We start from the raw sequence: 20,425 nt of genomic DNA on the forward strand, positions 1-20,425 counted from the left end.
ATGACGTATTATTTCAATGCAAAATTGTCCGTTTTTGACCAAACCAATTTCATTAAAGGTTTTCGAGTACGCTCTACAACTTGTTGATTGGAAATTTTCGTCTACCACCTATCGTTCAAGAAATAAAAATTTCAAAACAGTGAAAATTTTGACGATTTTTCTGAAAATTCCAAAAGAAAAGGTTTCTCCACGAGAGAGTATATCCTGATAATTTCATATTTCTAGCAACTATAGTTTTTGAGAAAAACGCCTGGGCCGATCAAATTGAGACACCCTGTATTTACACAGGTTAGATTACTTGTACCTTCATACGTGCTAGCGTTTTGAGCCTCTTAAGTTTTTCTGACAGGCAACCCTGTTTTCTACTATGCTACTGGTACGCCCTCCAATGTATATAAACAGTACTAATTAATTTTTTATAAATTAAATTTTTATAAATTTTAATTATAAATACACTAATGAGCTACCGTATTTATGATTTGATAATAAATATTTTAAAATTTATTAATTATCTACGATACATTTAAATTTAAAATATAGGTGGCGCTCCACTTTTAAATATAATTATTTTTTAATTATAGTTCTCTAAACGCGGGAGTAGCTCATAAGCGTCCATCTCTGAGCCGAAGTAGTCTAACCTGTGTAAATATATAAACCGTGGCTCGACGAATCTGACTGAATCAGATTGTAGCAGAAGAACGTCAAATTGCATTACTACCAGATGCCAGGAAATACGTTCGATTTAGGAGTAGAAATAAGTAAAAATCCGCCATTTCATTGGCTGTGAGAAGCTGAGAGCGCAACGCTTTTATCATTTTCTCTTTTCGGTATAGAATTATACTTTTAATTAAAAATAAACTGGTCATTATGACCAGTGAACCCCCCAGATTCCATTTAATTTACTGGGCATAGCCGAAAATAAACTGGTCTTCGACCGACGCCACCGCCTTATTTCCAACACTGTTTCGTGAACTCTCTTCCCCAACGTCATAACGTCGTCTGTTCCGTCGTCTGTTCCGTCGTCTAACAGGCGTAGCGACCAGGGGTCAATGTCCCCTCCTAAATTTTCTACTAGGGGACTACCTGTGTTTCCCCCCCCCCCGCCCCCTGAAATATTGTGAACTTGATTTTAGAACCAATATCAAAAAGGTAAAGTTGTCGTTTAAAACTTAACAACAAACTAAAAGCGAATTCAAATTCAACTTTCGATTTTTGGTCAAATTGAAGTAAAATTTACAAATATTTGTCCACTTTTAAATGTGAGGCTCGCTTCGCTCACAATGTACCCCCCAAACTCAAAATCATTCCTACGCCCCTGCGTCGTCTTCACAGTATAGGTGGAATGAAATATCAGAAATTTAAAACATATAATCGTATTTAACCAGCATTTACAAACTGAACAGTCTTTATTCGAAATTCATACGTACGTATACATTACATAATTTCCTGCAAATATATATTATCTTATTAAATATTTTATTTAGAGCAATTCACAAAAAGAGACGCTGTCACCTAGGAGCAACAAACACAACACCCACACAAGGAGAACGCAACCCGTCAAAAGTCGTGCATTTTCTTCTGTACATTTTTCATTGGTTAAACGCTTTAGCGCCTGCTGCCGTCGGAAGGGGAAAATACGGAAATTGTCTTCCCCTCACCCGTTAAACATTCAGCGTAAAGGCTCGTCCAATGAAATTTGTACACAACACTGTTTCAGCGTGTTTAAAGGTTAGCTACGTTCTCCTTGTGTTGGTTGCTCCTAGCTGTCACAGACTCCGCTCTCGGCATGAATGTATTCATTTCAACCATGGATATCGAACTGCATTAAGAAGTCCTACCTTGGTCGCTAGGATGGGAGGGGCTTAGTTATTATGACGTTGGTCACGCGCCGCCGCTCAAAAATTGTATTGAAGGCTTAAGTTTTGTAACTCGACTATCTTTCAGTGCGGCTTAGCGCGAAATTTAGTTTCTAATATTTTCATACACAAATTCCCTTATTTATAATTACCAAGTAATTTTGTTAGAGTACAGGTATTTCTCTAAGAATCACGAGTTATTTTATTAACGGGTGAAATCACGTAATCCCAGTAACGTTTTATGGATCAAGTCAATGACTAACGCCTGCCCCCTGATTGGCTCAAGGGATGACGTAAACTGCAGATAAGCACCGACCATCTAAGCCCCATGCAGATGGTAGAAAGGGTAATGATAATAATAATAATCAGCTAGATTAATACCCTAGGCACCACCTTAGGTCTAAGTCGTTAAGCGACTTTTAAAACCATTCATTCAGTTGGCTGGGTATATTCGTGGTTAAAATGAATACATTCAAGCTCTTGGTAAATATTACGCTTTTTGAAGCAATGAAATTGTTATTCTTACATTACACTACCGAAAAATTATGCTATGAGCTTTGGGCAGAAACTAGAATGACACTAGAGATCAATCCCAGGTTAAATTAATCGCCTTGCCCTCGATGGCGGATCTATGGCAAGCTGCAGCGATTTTATTGATATTTAAAATAGTTTGACCAGGGATCGAGGCCACTCTGTGTCCTGGAAATAAAACAAAATAATTAAAAATTTTGATTTTTACATTTTATCTATCACGCGTCACGGTAACGTTTCATCATACGTAACAAAATCACTCATAAGTGTCACTTCCATCTAGGAGCAACAAACACAAGGAGAACGCAGCTAGCCTTTAAACACGCTAAGGCAATGTTGTGTATAAATTTCATTTCTGTACGCTGAACGTTTTACGGGCGGGGGGAAGACAATTTCCGAATTTCCCCCTTCCGACGGCAGCAGGCGCTAAAGCGTCTAAGCCAATGAAAACTGTATGCAAGAAAATTCATGACTTTTGACGGGTTGCGTTCCTCTTGTGTGGGTGCTGTGTTTGTTGCTCCTAGCTGCTATTTTGAGTGCGTGTTAATCATAGTAAAATGATTAAATCAGGGTAATCGTGAATAAATCAGGGTAATCGTGAATAAATCGGGGTAATCAAGATTAAAAAATCTAATCACGATTTAATCACTCTAATCACGATTTAAACGAGATTTAATTATTCTTATCATGATCTAATCTTTTTAAACAGGATTTAATCATTTTAATCAGATTTAAACATTTTAATTATAATTAATAATTTTAATCACAATTTAATCTTTTTAATCACGATTTAATCAATCTAATCAGTCGAATCGAGATTTTATCGAGCGCGGTAATACGGAATAATAATTCTTATCACATATTAAATTATTTTAATCACGCACAATTATAATAATTCCAATCACCGATAGCGATTTAATCATACTAATCACGGTTTAATCGTTTCAATCACGATTTTATCGTTTCAATCACGATTTATCGTTTCAATCACGATTTAATCATGATTAAATCAGATTAGATTATTTAATCGTGATTAAATCAGATTAGATTATTTAATCATGATTAAATCAGATTAGATTATTTAATCATGATTAAATCAGATTAGATTATTTAATCATGATTAAATCAGATTAGATTATTTAATCATGATTAAATCAGATTAGATTATTTAATCATGATTAAATCAGATTAGATTATTTAATCATGATTAAATCAGATTTAAACATTCTATTAATTGATTAAACATGATTTAATCAACATAATCGTGATTAATTGAATTTAATCAACATAATCGTGATTAATTGAATTTAATCAAAATAATAACGATTTAATCTTTCGAGGGGTGCATCGTTAATCAAGGAAGTGACCTGCCCCTCGAGTCGGCCCCAATAAAATTTTATTTATTGAAACCTTGTTCGCGGGATATGCCGTAAATTACGTCACTTCCAACTCGGTGATGAAATACGCGTTGTCAACTTTCGAAAATGCAAAATTTTCGAGCGCGTTTCTGATTTTGGCAAGCATCGCGACTGAAAACTATCGCTACGCCCCCTTTGGTTCGCCATTGAAACGTAGACAGCTAAGATAGGTAGCGGCTAAAGGAGACGAGCTATTAGTTTTTCCTCGTCGTTATTCGTAAATTTAACTTGATAAATAATGATAGTTAGCATTTTAATATAATATTTGGATCGTTTGCTTATAATTCGATAAGTTTATTTAAGAAAAAACGTTTTGGTATAACGTACTGGTGTTATAATAATGAAAAAAACATAACTTACCTCTGACTTCTTGAAGAAAATCGTCCAACTCCGTGAAATAGGCATCGTCGTAACGGCTAGGGAACGAGTAGCAGATGTTATTTTGAACGGTTCCCAAGTCTGATTGCAGTTCCACCGCATTTGGTCGGACACCACCCGAGCTCAACATTCCCTTTTCTCCAAAAACCTGGATCAAAATCCATCAAACCCAAATTAACAATAGTATGGGCTACGGAGATTATTTCTCACTACCCGAGTAGTTCAATCCAGGCCCGTACATGGGGGGGGGGGGGGCGCCAGGGGATGCTCAGCGCCCCCAAATGAGTACTTGAGGATCCCCAATTTACTAATTTCATAGGTGGGGAGATAAAAATTACTCAAGGCATTGGCACCCCCTAAAATAATTTGAGCGCCCCCGAGTTTTGGCGGCTGTGTACGGGCCTAGTTCAATCTTCGGTCGGGCCAAGCGCGTAGGAGCGTTTTGGATTAAGGGGGGTACAGCTTGGATGCTAAATTTGGCACCCCCCTCCTCGGCATGCTTTTTGCGCCCCTACTAAAACCATTTCGAGCCCTTTTCAAACCAATTTGGCGCCCCTTTAAAATTTCAAGGGGGGTACATTGTACCCCTGTACCCCGCCCCCGTTCCTACGCCACTGGGTCGGGCTCTCAGCTAGTTAATTAGGTTGTCATGGGAAGCAAAAATTACTTCTTTATAAATATTGCGTACATCATCCGAAAACACTCGAATACATAAAAAACACAACCCGCCAGTTCAGACATCAAATGTGACAATAACAATTTACTTTTCTCTGCGAACCCCTGATAATTGAAGTACAACGAAAAACCGAGCCCTTGGCTACTCCGCCAGCTAAGGGAGAGGGAGAGCGGAAACCAACCGTTGGACCTTCACTTCCTGGAAGTTGAAAGAGCGTGAGCGGGTGGAAAATGAAAATCAATGGTAGGAGGCCCGCGAAGCGATATGTGACCACAAATGTGCTCAATTTGGCCGTTCTATAGGGCAAAGGGGGTTTACGCCTATTATCCTATAGCGAGACAGACAAACAATCTTTTTGAAATATGTATATTAGACGGTACGGCGCTCAGCAAGAGATAACTTTGATCCCGTCATCCCATCATCCCGTGGAGTACATTTCCTTAATAGCCTCAGGCGGACCATGGACGAAAAGCATATACGGCTCATGAGAAGTTTCGCTGGGGGATTCTATTCGCCGGGTGCACAATGAGAAAAAATGCGCAAAGTTTGGATGTGCTAGGTTGACTGGGTTGAACGCCAACAAACGCCCATGCGTAAATAGTGCGATACGCTTCCTTTGACCAATAAGAACAACGGTGCGATGTTTGGGTGCGCTAGGTGGAACAGTGTGGGCGCCTATAGCGATTCAGACGAACAGACAGACCGACAGACAGACAGACAGACAGACGGACAGACGGACAGTCAGACATTCAGAAACATATAGTAGATGAAGCGTTCTGTACCTCGAGTCTTTGGTCATAGCCATAATTGGAGGATCGACTGAGGTCAATAACACCGAGAGCTCCTGATGGAAATTTTAAAGAGATGACAACTGTGTCAAAGTCGTTAAGTTCTCCTATTTGTCGGTCGAAACTGTGGCCAATCGCTGAAACGCTGCTTGGGAACTGCCCAACGACCCAACATACCAAGTCCAAGTCATGTACAGCGCAGTCGTGGAAGATACCACCTAAAGAATGAGGAAAAGTCACTTCACCTTGCGTGTTTCTTTTTAATGTGCCACAAACTAACCAGAGGTTTTTATGTAGGCTATGGAAGGCTTGGGAGAATCGCGAGCACACGTTTTTACAACGTGGACTTCACCAAGTTCTCCTTTACGAACCCTTTGTTCGATTTCTTTGAAGGTAGGATCATATCGTCTTCAAAATTAAAATCAAAACATTTTAGGTCACTCTGTTTGTCAATTGTCACAATACTATTGTGACAATAGTGATTATGAACTTACCTATTGAAGGCGCAAAACAGGGGTTTCCCAACTTCTTTGGCCAGGTCGTAGCATCGTTTGATTCCTTGGTGATTATAATATAAAGGTTTCTCACCCGATGTACAATTTTGGTTAATGGCATTCTGGGGTTCCTCTTCCTCTATACACCATAGGTTTTTTTAATTCTAATTATGTTTGTTCTTGTTGTATCTCGTTTGACATACCTGAACATAACGCCAATGGTTTCTCACTAAATACCGCTTTTCCTAAAACCACAAATATAATTAGCATTCCTCTCTGTAAGTTCGTTTGTCCATGTGGTTTCCATTTGAATCATACCTGCTTTCAAACCTTTCAGGACCAATTCTTCATGGTTATACGTTGGAGTACATACAATTATGATATCAACTCTATAATAAATAATACGTATTCAAAATAACTATACAACACTTATATATATATATATATATATATATATATACAGGGTGTTTCAAAAAGTTATGCAAAAATTTTAAGGAGTTGTAGGAGGTGAGTTGCGAAGTATGCCCGTTTTTTCCCATTTTCCTACGATGCGTGAAAAGAGCGCCAGAGAGCTTCAAAGTGTGGCCTACTTGCCCCTGGAAGTAGGCTGCAACAAGCGCAAAACCAAGCAGCAGGGACTTTAAATACTGTTTAAGTTTACTTTTTTAAGCTGGTTACCTCGATTTGTTTACAAAGTCCTTTTTCACCTATTACACGAACCCAAACCTTAATGTTCGCGTTTCCCCGCTGCTTGGTTTTGCGCTTGTTGCGGCCTACTTCCAGGGACTAGTAGACCACACTTTGAAACTCTCTGGCACTCTTTTAACTCATCGTAGGAAAATGGGAAAAAACAGTCATACTTCTCAACTCAACCCCTATAACCCCTTCAAATTTTTGCATACACTTTTGAAACACTTTATTTAGTATTTTGGTCCGGAACAGCTTATTACTTTGGATCTGAGAAAACCTGGTCCATACAGTCAGGGGTTATCAATTTGTTTTTCAAATTGTACTTGAACTGAACGTAGTTGAGTCTTTCCTGGTCGTAATCGACGCAGTAAAGTAGCTCAACGTTCCAGGTCTTGATGATATTGAGAAAATGAATCGTGCCAATTCGGCCGAGACCAAACAGCGCTAAGCCCAATATCTTCTTCTTGTACTCTTTGCTGGAAATGTCTCGTGGAAAATCGACTTTGACATCTTTAGGATGAGACCCATTTCCCGTTAACACCTTCTTGGCGATTGTATCATCATTAATCCTATCCCGAAGTAATGTTCAAAAAATATTATTTATTTGAATAGTTGGGTCATGGTACAGGGCTCCCAGCGATTGTTTGTTTTAAATTATATGAATTATAGGAACTTAACACAGAAAATATAGGAATTTAAAGGTAAAAATCTCTGGAAAAAATAGGATTATATAGGAACATCTTTTCCATAAAAACCCTTATAACAGAAGAAAAACACTTTAAAACTTAAATTTTTTTCTATCACATCTAATATTGCTTCAATATATACTTAGTGTGTCAAAATTGAAATAGGAAAAATATTTTGGTGTTTTGTTTTTTTTGAAAAATAAGATTCCGTAAGAATAGCATAACGCTGCTTACAGCAGCCAGTTAAATAAGTGCTAACCCCAGTCCTAGAGGTAATATACATCATTATCATTAAAGCCACGTTCACACGTACCGGAAACGTTTTGTCTCGCTGTGGTTCTTAGCGTTTGGAAATCTTTTTGTTCACACGATTGATTTCCAGTGAGTTTTGAAGAAAATTTGCATGCGTAGTATAGAAATATAATTAGAAGTTCATTTGAGTGACGTTTCAAAACATTCTAATTAAAAATGAATGCACCCAGAAGAAATTTGTGGTATTTTTTTAAACAAATAGACAAAAAGTTGCGAGACATTTTCTTCTAAAAAAGGCATACAAATTTTATTAGGCGAAAAAAAAATTCACGATTGACGATTTTTGTAAAAAAAAAGGCAAAAACCGAATCGATGACGTCACGAATCGCTGCCAAAATGGTCAACAAAGCGGTTCAGCCGAAGCGATCTGAAACGCTGGGACGCGCAACGGCCACTGTTCACACGACGGGATACAAACGTTGCGGCAGCACTCGCAACGTTGCAGAGGGTATGTGTGAACGCGGCTTATGTAAGAGTCCCGAAAAAGGAATTTTTTATATTTACTATAAATAAATGTCTTTAGTAATTTTCCCATAAGCGTTTCAACAGCTATCTAATGACATTTTTTTAAATAATAGGGATTTATAGGTCCAATTTTTGAAAAATAGGAACTATTTGAAAATATAGGAATTATAGGTGCTATGGGAGCCCTGCATACTATTCTCTTAAAGTAATTGGAAAACTTACTTACCGCAGATAGCGTAAATCTTTTAAGGCTGATTTGGCAACGCTCATTTTGAATGGCTCTATCTGAAAAGCAATGAAAAACTGACCCCAAACTAACTCTCGCACGATTTATAATATCGCCTACTTAAGCCATTTCACTTAATCTTGATAGATAATTGATAAATATTGTGTATATATTATCTCAAGTGCTTTTTTATCAATATTTTTGGCAAAAAAATCGTACTATCGAAGGTTATGCTATTGAACTTAATTGAACTATGTGGCTGGGGAATCACAGTGACTGTTAGTCAGATATAGTTATCTAAATGTCCCTCCCATATGACCCATATTATCAGGGTTGGTTAAAAGTGGAAAATTCTGGTAAAAAGCAGCCAAACGGGGGAAAAACGCTGTTACTGAAATGCCGGTTTTGTAGCTCAGGAAGTAAATTAAACTGACATTTAAAAAAATGCTTTTTTTTTTAAATAATTTATAGCTTTAAAGATCATAGATGCTTTCTATTAAGAAATTTCTAACAAAATTACAATTTAGATGCTGTTTATATTTTCAACAAATGCCATCAAAACTCAAAAGGGAATAAATGCTTGGCGAAATATTTTTTTTTCACCCTGATGGAAAAAACCGTAGTTTTATAAACTTGCCAGCTCAGTCCATAGTAAATTTGGAAATTTTACATAGTCTGAGTCGGAGTGTGCAATAACTGGTGGCTGTACCGGGGAGTCGGCGTCCGGCTCTTGTAACCCGTAAGGGCGGTGGCGCACTGGGAGATGTTAGCTCCGTCCAAAGGGTCCTATCTCCAACCTCCGACTTCGGTCAGGTGTGGGCTGGATACTGGGCTTCGGCCCAGGCTAATGGAGAGGGGCCGGGCAAACTGGCCGCCTCGGCGGATTGGGTTGCCTGCTGTGGGGCTGCGGGCCTCCGTATGAGGGCGCGGCGGACCCATCTCCCGGCCTTTTGGATCACACCGGGATCTCCGGTGCCAGCTGTGCCGGGTTATGCGGGCTGCTGCGTGCCTGCCGTTCCCCTTTAGGCGCTCTCTCCAAAGGGCTTGGCTCCCTGCCTTTGTAGGTGGGGTGTCGGCCGGAGTTGCTAGAGCATCCGTTCTCTATCCCACTGCTGTGTGCGAAGTGGCGGGCTGGTCGTCCCATTGTTGCACCTTCTGCTGGGTTGAGCGGCTTGCGTCGAGGGTGCGACCATCAGTAGTGGGGTTCTGCTACCCATGCTGGTTTTGTCACCTGTCCGGGCTTGTGGACGCTGGCGTAGGGCATTCTGATGATAGGCCTCCGCTGGTGTGGTTTCTTGATTTTACCGGTACAGCGGGCTATAAATTCTGACAACATAGTCTGACCCCACCTTTACAAATTTCAAGCTACGCTACTGATAATTATTATCGGATTGATCTGAAATTTTCAATTTTGGTACGCCATATCCAGTAGATTACACCTATGGTTTTTTTCTTAAAATCCGAAGCCACCTTTAAAAAATAACTTATTCCCGATGCATTAGCTGCTTAATTTGTAGCCTATTTGTCAGTAGCGGCGCTAAGGTTTTTTCACAAGTGGGCTAGCTATTTTGTGGCCCCTAAGAATTTGGTGGCCCTTACAACTTTAGTGACCCCTTAAAAAATTTTCAGGAAGCGAGAAGAGCAAGGTCGTTTTATTGTTGCGGCCCTCGTCCCTTTTACTGGACCCCCTACTGACCTTGTATCCGACCGGGAGGGGACACGTGCACGCCCGGGGTATTTCCCTAAATTCCCTTAAGCCCCTTTCTTTTGTTTCTATCGTCCATTCAACTTTCTCTCAATTTCTGCTCCCTTCCTATATATATCTGTTTATGGTATACTCTCTTCTTGAGTAAACGAATTATTTAAAAAAAAAATTTCCCCAGTAAAACGTTTCTTAGCAATAAAACAAATTTCTAGAGATTAAGAAGATTCATAAATTCAAATATGTGGCCTCTTAATTATAAATATATGGCCCTTTTAATAAAAATGTGGCCCCTCTCAGAAATGCAGGGCGGCTAAAGCCCACCTCAGCCCACCCTTAGCGCCGCTACTGCTATTTGTGATTTAATATCTACGGCATCAATAATAACAAGACGTACGACGGTCAGAATACACACAATCCTCCTGATGTGTTAAGTTTGTTTGAGCTATTCACAGCAACCGGCAACGCCGGTGAAATAACCAATATATACCCACGGCCATACTTATTTCCACTTATACTTATTTGTTACTTCTGTGGTTACACTTAATTGTTAATTCTGGTCAGACGTTGAGTATCACATTTATTTGTTACTTATGGTCAACCGTTGAGTGTCACTCTTATTGGTTACTTCTGGTGACACGTTGAGTGTCAAACTTATTTTTTTAATTCTGCGCAAACGTTGAGTGTCACTTTTATTTTTACATCTGGTCATACGTTGAAAGCGCGGCGCGAACGGCCTTGAACAAGTCAGCCCAGGCCGTATTATTAGTTCCACATCAGTGTATTCCCCTTAGTAGACACAGGTAGGCAAACTAATACAAAGCTTTTGAGGCTTTGTGATTTCTTATCGTTGGATATATAAATTGCCATCCTATGTTAAAGAGAGGCCACCGCCCACCCTCAGGATACATGGGTGGGCAAACCAATTCATAAGCTGTTGAGGTCATTTATTGACTTAACTTGCAAGGTAATTTGACAAAAAGCTATATTTTAAATTTCGATCTATTTGTGGTAGAGCTATAAACGGGTAGTCTTTACGTGAACTTGTAAGTTAATATACCTAAGTTTTTCGAATGGTATACGGCAAAGATTATCGTAATAAAAATTTACCTTCATAGATATAAAACTACATATGCCCGAATGCCCCTAGTTTTTGGATGAGTATGGGAGTCCAATAATTAATAATGGCGGTACGTAAGTGTGTGAAGGGAAATAGAGTTTTCAATGCTTTAACTTTTTAAGCGTCCGCGTGTTCTTAATAATATAATACCTTCTCCCGATAGTGACGTCAATTTATAATTGTTTCTCTATGGTTCTATTGCTTTTATTACCCAAAAGGAAGTTCGTCAGTGTGGATTGAACTCGTAGTTTGTCTTGAACCTTTGGTTTGGTGTAACGAGTGATGAAGTTTTTTAATGTCTCTTGTTGATTTATTTAAATAAGAAAATAAGTATCTCATTGTGGGGCTTTTAGAGCATTTATAAGTACATATGGGGAAGAGGGCATTTCAAATTTTCGAGCTCGTTTATTCGAGTACTCACTTTCGAGCGAGGCATCAAACAAACAAACAAACAAACAAACACACACACACACACAACACTTAACGACAATCCGTCCATAGCAATAGTCCCACTTCGATATATATATATCTCGATGTGGAACTAAAAATGCGAGAGGGAAGCTCCCGGGTAGACCTCTATAAGCACGCCGATTGACAATGTCGGAAGTTGCGGGGGTCGGTATACCCTGTCCAAAAAACCTTACTTAGAATTAAAATTAAGCAACGTAATTGTAAATCTATGTTATATGGAAACTACAGGTATTCAAAAATATAACTCTCATGAAAATCGGACTTAAATTAAGGAACGTTATGTCGAAAATTGGGGTCCCGTAAATTACCCTGGTAACTATACTTAAATTTAATATTTACTGATATATCCGCTGAATCCTAACCTAACCAAAAATATTTCTTTTAACGTTAACGGACTTAGTTTTAAATGAAATATCTACCACACAAAGCGAAACCACCTGGGGTTCCGTGGAAGGGTCACAGGGGTTCCGATAATTCGAAGCGCGGCCATCTTTGTTTGTGTCAAGATTCTTTTTAGATAAGTAAAAAAATGAGTTGGGGTTCCGGCAGAATTAGCTGGATAATTTAGGGTTCCATAGCAAAAAAAATTGGGAACCGCTGCGGAACTTACTATTATCTACCATATTCAATGCCGCAGTTATTGAGTTAAACCAAGAAAAGCTGAGAACCTACCTTCTGTACGAGGGAAGCAGTACACACACCCAAGTGTAAAACGATTAAAGAAATTCTTTCAGATTTGCAATGTTGTGACGAGTAGGAAATAACGGGTTGAATGGTTAGAGCGGGCCTTGGTTGCTAATTTTGTAAACTTGGGGTTTTTTGGAGTACGAGATGGTTTGCCCTTATTACGAAACATTTATTGAAAATAGCCAGTACAATGAAAATATGAAGTTTTGATTAATGTAAGGAAAAAAAAACTTAGTTATCGACGGACAAAGCTATGCAACCAAAGAAAATTTAAAGAAGTAATAGAAACTGTAGCATCCTGGAAGCGTTTAAACTATATCGACGTTTGAAAGCTATTCGAGACGAAAACAATCGCTACGCCCCCTTTGGTTCGCCATTGAAACCTAGATAGGTAGCGGCTAAAGCAGATTCTATTAGATATATTACATATTCCGTTGTGAAATATTTACAGCTTGTAAGCAAAGCAAAAAAAAAACAATCTCGAAAACCGTTGAGTTTAGAAACTAATTGGTTTTAATTATAAAAGTGTGCACCATTTAAAGGTCAAATGGGTTTGACCTTATGGACATTGGCCAATCAGAAACCGATAAATTAGAGGCAAAAACAAGAAGAACATCGTGAAAATAATGCTAAAATGTCATGATGTACCCTTTTCTAATTGGAACCAAGTTTATAATAATCAAATAATGATCAGATAGGCTAATACCCAAGGCACCACCTTAGGTCTAAGTCATCAAGCGACTTTTAAAGCCTTTAATTCAGGTGGCCTAAGCTCAAAGGTTACCGCGATATCTTTTTATGACCTTGAAGATGTGATATTATTCAAACAGTCGCCCAAAATTCAAAACGTGATTCTATACCGACTATAATCAGGAATCCATACGTTTACTTGGAATGCTTATCGCGGCAGATTTTCGTCTCGATGTGGCTGACAGTTTTTTTGACGTCACTGTGTTAACTTAACAAACAACAACGTGATAGGGGAGCGCGCACAAAAGCGATTTTTTTTTATCTCGTAGGCTGGGCCAAGGCCACCAGACAGGGCCGTCTTAAGGCACGGGCTAAATGGGCTACAGCCCAGGGCCCCCAGCCAGTTTAGGGGCCCCGGAAAGGCCAGCCATACAACCTCTACTCTATAGGGATAAGGGTTTAGTTGGTTAAATATTATTTCTGTTCATTTAATATTATGTATCTTTTAGTTACGTCTAAAGTAATTTGACTCATCGCCACATCACGTATCATACGGTACCAACAATTTCTAAAACCTAACAGCGACTTCATGCCAGTAAAAATCTTATTTTCAGTAAGCCTATGCTATACTTTTGAAATTAATAGTTTTGGTTTGATATATACAGGGTGGAAGCGTCAGCCGTGGTCCAGCCTCGGTACTTCTCCTAGTACACCAGAGTGGTGCGGGTGGAACACTTTTACAGGCACCGCTTCGGCCATTTAATCCGTTATTTAATTATCGGTTAAATAATTTTGGTAAGAACAAAGTTACGCACTTGGTTTCCGCGATAGCAGACAACGATTTAAAACCGAAAATAATAAAGACCGAGTAAAATTCAGCTAGAATTTCTACAAATAATTAAATAACGGAATAAATAGCCGAGGCAGCGCCTGTAGATGTGTTTCACACGCTGCACTCTGGTGTACTAGGAGAAGTACCGAGGCTGAATAATATAGCCCAGGGCCACAAAAGGTCTTAAGACGCGCCTGCCACAAGAGTGATCTTATCATACGCGATGCGGCAGTTAAAGCATTCCAAGTAGAGGTATGGATTCCTGCTATAATCTGATGGTTAACCGCCGGCATTAAATTGCTTATTTCAGACTCAAAACTGACTATAATAATGATTAAGTATCATATAATACATGAATTACCAATAAAACAGAACCGTGAACACACAAGCAGGGACGTCATTTGGGTGCGGCAAGGGGTCCCCGCCCCCCGAATTTTTATGAGCTAAAGAAGTTCACGAATTTTTCTAATACAAAATCAGAATCGGATGAAATACAAGTAATATCTTAGGAAAATGTTTTGTTCTGTCTATTATCTTGAAAATCACTAGCAATTATGCAATAGCTATTTTGATTAAAAATCCAAAAAATATAAAATTGGACGCGTTTTTGCTCTTAAAAAAAAACTGTTTGCTGAAGCTCAAGTTCTGACCCCTTACGAAATATCCTGAAATGAAGTATACATGTATAATTCCTACGATAACATGAAAAAATAAATTGATAATTGACGGCTTTTAAAATTCATTTTGCGCGTGAAAATACGTCTACATGTTATGGTCAAAAAAGCACGCAAAGAAGGCTGTGTGTCCAAGACATGTACCTGTAGTGTCGCGCGCTAAAACGTAATTTCAAAATCCGTCAATTGCGCGTGTGAAGAATATACTCCGTCTGTATATAGTTTTTCGACACTGTAAAATACCGCGGCAAGTTGATTTTTTTTAATATATTTAATCGTTAAAATGTTAGCTACACGCTGATACCACTCTTTGTTCGATCCGTTCAAAATTTTGTCTAGTATGAGTAAATTTCCATTTGACCTTATTCGCTAAAAAAGCAAAAAAAGGATAATAAGCCTAACGCGAAGTTTCAAAACGCGGTTTTAATTTTTGGCACGTGCTCTTTTCAAATCTCGCGCTGTTGGCCGGAATCATCCCTTACCAATGCAATAAATAAAGTTATTGTATCAACATCTTCGCTATGGGCTGCGTTCAACAACTCTTTAAAAAAGCTCAGCGCTGGGCTCAACGGTCAGCGGTTTTTTGCTGAACGGGCTTTTTGACTTCCGGTTTTGACGTCACGTTGATCATCGGAGACTCAGCGGAAACATCGGCTGAGGGAGATGGTTTTTCCGTTGCTCATCGGTGTCGTGACGTCATTCGACAAAGTTAAAGGAGGGGTAGCAGACGATATTTTGTTCGTTAAGTCAGCGAACTATAAATCGTAGATTTTTGTGACGTAGCGTTGATTAAAAGAACTCAACGATAACTCAACGGTTTTTCTCCGTTGATAGTTGTTAAACGCAGCCATGGCCAAAGACAAGGACAGTGAAAGGTCAGCTGACCCTGGTTCCAAAGGTTTTCAAACTGCAAACATTAGGCGAGACGTTATTGCCAGTAGTATTGACTGGGTTGGTTGTAAAGTTTGTCGCCGTTGGGTACTTTTTGAAAATATGCCTTTGTTCAATACGGTCAATTTTGAAGAAATAGATGATACGACCCCTTTTACCTGTAACTTTTGTACCATCGAGCATTCTCAATCTTTGCTACAGAAAGAAATTGATCTCATTAAATTGGATAACATTTCTCTGCATCGCTCGGAACATTCAGCTAATGACAGACTTGTAGCATTGGAAACCACTCTTCACAATGCTAATGATGAAATCTCCCGCAGTAACTCTACAGTGTTAAATCTCCAAACTAAACTCACTGCCTTTGAAAAGTCCAATACGGCTAAAATAGACAGTCTTTCGGCCTTAATCTCTGCTGAGACGTCAACTGTTAAAATTGATTTTAACTCTCGCCATACCGCATTAACCGTGTTGATCAACCAACAGGCGTCTTCTATTGCTGATGTTGTTCTCAGTAAACTAACTCCCGTACTTCAACAGCGGGAAGCTGACTCTCTGGAAAAAATACAGTCCGCGTTTTGCTCCACTGCTAAAGCTTGGAGAAGAGAAGTATTCTGGAGTGGAAAAGTCGGGCACCACCTGCGGCTTTGTAAAATTCCCATCATGTTCTTTTTGGTCGGACGTCATCAAGCCAGAATGATGGCAGATAAAGCTGACGTCCGACCAAAAACCGGTTTAACCGGGGTAGTCTGGGTAATTCTAACAGCAATAGGCGGGAAAGGACGTTCTTATTACCGCTATGGGATTTTCCACTCCAGAATACTTCCCTCCTCCAAGGCTAAAGTAGCTAAAATGCTTTCAGAGACCAAGACGTCGTTTTCGGCCACCATAGACTCTGCCTGCGCTGAATCTGCCTCTGTCAGCTCGCGTCGGAACAATGCGCTTCTTTTCGGTTTCTCAGAATCCTCTCCTACTGGTGACCAGACAGATGTTGGTAACTTTCTCTCTCAGTGTGGTATATCGAACTTCGTTAGGTCGTTCCGACTTGGTCGTACTGTTCCACCCGCTGACTCTCGGCCACGTCCTATCAAGGTAGTGCTGGAGTTCCCTCACCTTAAAGAGATGATTTTCTCCTTCATTCGCCAGCAGCATTTGGCCGACAACTCTTTTCCCTTTGCTGCCCGCTCTGATTTTACCCCAAAGCAGTGTAGCCGTTTTGCCAAAGCCAAGGAAGAACTTAACTTGAAGAGTGATGCTGGTGAACATGACTGGGTCATTCGCAACTTTAAAGTGTTTAAAATGAGCCAACCCTCCCATAACTACCGCTTGTTATTGGGTATGGCGAGTAGTACAAGAGATAACATAAACTGGTAGGGAATTCCATAGATCGATTGTTCGGTGGGGAAAATGCCATTTGCGTAGGGATGTCTTGGTCCTAGGTTTTAAAATTTTAGCGTCGTGTCCTCGAGTGCGATGTAGGGACTTAAATCGAGTCGGGGTCGAGTGATGAGGCGCCTTTCCACGTACTCCAGAGTTGTAAGATATCATTCACTACATGTCTGAGTTTGGGGGAGTCAAGTTGGAGTGTTGTGTCGGGGTCATCGGGGGATAACTGTTCTAGGCCGTGAGTCAGTTCGGTAAAACAATTTTACGCTTTCCTAAGGCTATCTTGGTCACCCAGTAGAGATGGCCTCCACACTTCTGACGCGAAGTTTATGTGGGGAAGAACCGGCGACGTATAAAGGGTGCGGATAAGTCGTGGGGACCGAAAGAAGAAGTTCCGTCTGGTGAGACCCGTGAGGGAGTTGGATCTTTTTCACGAACTTGGAAGTGTGGTAACTACAATTCAGGTTGGTGTCCATCCAGATTCCTAGGTCTCGAACAGGGGAGTTAGCCCTAGGAAGACCGATGAAATCTAGTGTGATGGTGGTTGAGGGATTATGTTTACCAAGATAGAGCACACAACTCTTCTGGATGTCAAATGACATGCAGTGATTCTTCGCCCAGGTGGAAACGGCATCAAGGTCTTGCTGGAGGATAAAGATATCTTGAAACCGGATAGACTATTTTGGAGTCGTCCACAAAAAGGTATATACGAGAGTGCGTAACAACATTGGGTAGAGAGTTATTAAAAATGGAGTAAAAATTTGGTCCTAGGACACTCCCTTGAGGTACTCAACTCAGTTTAGTTAGGGGACGAGACATATGTACTTGGAGAGCCACAGAATGTTGCCTATCAGTTATGAAGCTTGAGAGCCACAATAGCGCCATGTCAGTTATTCCAGTTTCATCCAAGGTATGATGATTGCGTACATCCACAAGTCGATCAGAGGTTCGTGCAACATGGCTAGTATTAGCAATGGGTCTGTAGTTAAAAGGGTTGGCCTTGTGGATAGGCGTGATAGTGGCTTATTCCCGTACTATAGCTTAAGTTGATTATTGTGGCGAGCGAGTGGCAACTGGGAAAGATATGGGGATAGTCGTTTTATCAGGTAGAGATGTAAGCCCTTGGCCCCAGCCGCTTGGTTGCGGTTCAGCGTTAGGAGTTGTCGTAGAACGGAATCAGCATCACAACGGAATTCGGTAAACGGGAGTGTGGTTGGTGACGGAGATGCTTGGTTAGACGATACTGCGATGAAGTGTTGGTTGAGGATATCAGCAATACGGGCAGGGTCAGTAGCAGTGGTACCATCAGGAGCTGTCATTTCGGTCATAATGAATTTGATTTACGGAGTCTATTCACGTGGTTAAAGAAAGCTTTGGTATTGGAAGCGATTTGGTTCGTAAGGTTGTTTTCAAATTTCCTTTTAGCTTTACGTGACGCATTGGTAACGGCGTGGCGGGACTTCTTATATTCATCGTGGGAAGACTCTAGTTGGGGAGTTGTGTATTGCCGGGTCTTGGCTCGAGTATATTTTTCCAGGCAGCAGCTTTGAATTTGCATGATTTGGCGTACCTGAAGTTAACTTGGGTTGGACGGTATTGCTTTTGGCGACGGGCACACAGAGACTGGTATACCGTGATATAACGCATTAGTCAAAGCATTTCAACAGGTTTCGACATCATTGTGGTACAGCTCCTCATTCCAATTCATGGATGAAAGGTAGTTCCCAAAATTGTCATATTCCCCTTTGAAGAAGTCACGAAAAATACGTGTGGGTTGAAGGGTGGCTTGATTGGAGCTAGCCAATTTAAGTAATGGTGGAGGTTGGAGGACGTCGTAGACCAGGAGGGGATCAACTGTGAAGACCAAATTGAGAATACTGGATTTCTGGAAGAGATGTCCTGTTCGGGTAATTTCGTGAACGTATTTGATCAGTTTTTGGTTGTGTATTTCCTCAAGAAAGTTTTTGGTGGCAATATCGGCTGTGGGTAACGGCCAAGAGATATTGCGGTAGTTTAAGTCTCCGAGAAAAAGTATAGCATAGTTATGAGAGGTACAATACTGGGAGACAGTGCTAATGACGTTGATTACATCACCATGGTTATCATAGGAGGGGAGACAGAGACAGAGCAGAACGTCAAAAGAGGGGAAAGTGCACTGCACTGTTAGGGTATCAAGACCAGAGAACTCAATATATTGTTGGGGACTGATGAGGGGATGACCTCAACTAGTTGGGCAGACAGGGTGGTTGGAAGAAAGAGCGCTACACTATGACGAATTGAATTCGCTTTCCATGACCTCGGATTTCAGGGCAGTTTCGTTAATTTCCAGTATGTTACAGTTGGTGGAGTTAACTACTTCAGTTAATTCCAAGCGCTTATAAACAGTGAGGGTGTTAGCGTTTGTCAATAGAACAGTTATATCATCCGAATGGTTGGGTGTTGCATTAATGGAGGGAATGGCACTTAATTGTTGAATAGAGACTAACAGGTTAGCCAATGGGTCAAGTGAACAGGTTGGGCCGTCAAAGTTAGAATTTGAATGAGTGCCCCATTGATCTCACTCCGAAAGAGTGGTATTGAGTGATGTACCAGTAATACCGAAAATTGATCAATTAAATAAATGACAAACAACGAGTTGAAGTACACCGGTACGGGGTGAAATTTTACCAGATAATTTTAGGTTGTTAGTGAAGAGCAAAACAATTAATGAGGATGTTAAACAGGCGTCATAACAGGCCCAACGCCCTAGCAATCCCATTACTGACAGCACTATAGCCAGATGCATGACCTTACAAAAAGAGTACCCAATACTAACAAACACTAAAATAGTTTACCAGACACTGCAGGGTGTCCCCATAACAACAGCTGAACACAATGAATCGAGAAGGGAATCAAAGGTTTTTGAGAAATATAGTAAAATATTTGGTTATAAGTTAATTTTTTTGCTGTGTAAGTTACCAGGCCCGGCATTACAGTGTGCGGGGCCCTAGGCAGAAAGATATGAAATAGGGGTCCAAAATAGTTTTACACTGAAAGCGGGGTCCCCGGAAAGCACTGTGAAGCGCGGGGCCCTAGGCAGTCGCCTCGCTTGCCTTGCCCTAAGGCCGGCCCTGGAGACGACGAGGCCTTCTGATACCAATTATGAAAAAAGTTTTTAAGGTTTTTTTTGCCCAGAAGCTGATATTGAGAGAGGTTGGAGAATTTGATTTATGGCAGCCATCATTGGTGGTGTTGTCTTCATGCATGTTGGTTTTCCTTCTTCCTGAATACTTATCATACACTGCCTTTATCCTGGCCATGTACACAAATTCCTGTTGTTTAACCATTAGTTCAAAAATTTAAAATTATTTATCCACCAATTAGATTATTTATTATTTAACTTTATAGTGTCATACGGGTAACAGCAGTGTTGCCCAGACCAAATTGACGCTGTGTAATAAATAAATCTTTAA

General features: G+C 40.2%; 2 protein-coding genes across 2 annotated transcripts; one reads left to right on the top strand and one right to left on the bottom strand.

Annotated features, from left to right (window-relative positions):
• Positions 1 to 1,387: 1,387 nt before the first annotated feature.
• Positions 1,388 to 8,655, bottom strand: LOC149925327 (uncharacterized). The gene is made up of 10 exons (XM_090160075.1): positions 8,521 to 8,655; positions 7,092 to 7,400; positions 6,460 to 6,530; positions 6,345 to 6,386; positions 6,142 to 6,280; positions 5,928 to 6,055; positions 5,642 to 5,865; positions 4,166 to 4,331; positions 2,383 to 2,555; positions 1,388 to 1,446 (listed from the first exon to the last, which is right to left on the bottom strand). Exons 1-9 carry the CDS (start codon positions 8,562 to 8,564, stop codon positions 2,443 to 2,445), a joined length of 1,236 nt encoding a protein of 411 aa, XP_090016201.1. The 5' UTR covers positions 8,565 to 8,655; the 3' UTR covers positions 1,388 to 1,446; positions 2,383 to 2,442.
• Positions 8,656 to 15,545: 6,890 nt separating this feature from the next.
• LOC149925328 (uncharacterized) lies at positions 15,546 to 20,318 on the top strand. Its single transcript, XM_090161727.1, has 4 exons — positions 15,546 to 17,374; positions 17,454 to 17,675; positions 17,745 to 17,919; positions 20,151 to 20,318. Exon 1 carries the CDS (start codon positions 15,546 to 15,548, stop codon positions 16,959 to 16,961), a length of 1,416 nt encoding a protein of 471 aa, XP_090017853.1. The 3' UTR covers positions 16,962 to 17,374; positions 17,454 to 17,675; positions 17,745 to 17,919; positions 20,151 to 20,318.
• Positions 20,319 to 20,425: the final 107 nt, after the last annotated feature.

This window comes from Leiobunum rupestre, chromosome 10 (genome assembly GCF_980474605.1).
Source record: "Leiobunum rupestre chromosome 10, qqLeiRupe1.1.hap1, whole genome shotgun sequence".
Lineage (NCBI taxonomy): Eukaryota > Metazoa > Arthropoda > Arachnida > Opiliones > Sclerosomatidae > Leiobunum > Leiobunum rupestre.

What these genes read in the sequence shown, in the direction of transcription:
- LOC149925327 (XM_090160075.1), bottom strand. Translation starts at nt 8,564, where the DNA reads ATGAGCGTTGCCAAATCAGCCTTAAAAGATTTACGCTATCTGCG. An exon ending in AAAGATTTACGCTATCTGCG is followed by an intron (nt 7,401 to 8,520) that starts GTAAGTAAGTTT and finishes ACTTCGGGATAG; the next exon opens with GATTAATGATGATACAATCG. An exon ending in AGCCTACATAAAAACCTCTG is followed by an intron (nt 5,866 to 5,927) that starts GTTAGTTTGTGG and finishes CTCATTCTTTAG; the next exon opens with GTGGTATCTTCCACGACTGC.
- LOC149925328 (XM_090161727.1), top strand. Translation starts at nt 15,546, where the DNA reads ATGGCCAAAGACAAGGACAGTGAAAGGTCAGCTGACCCTGGTTCCAAA.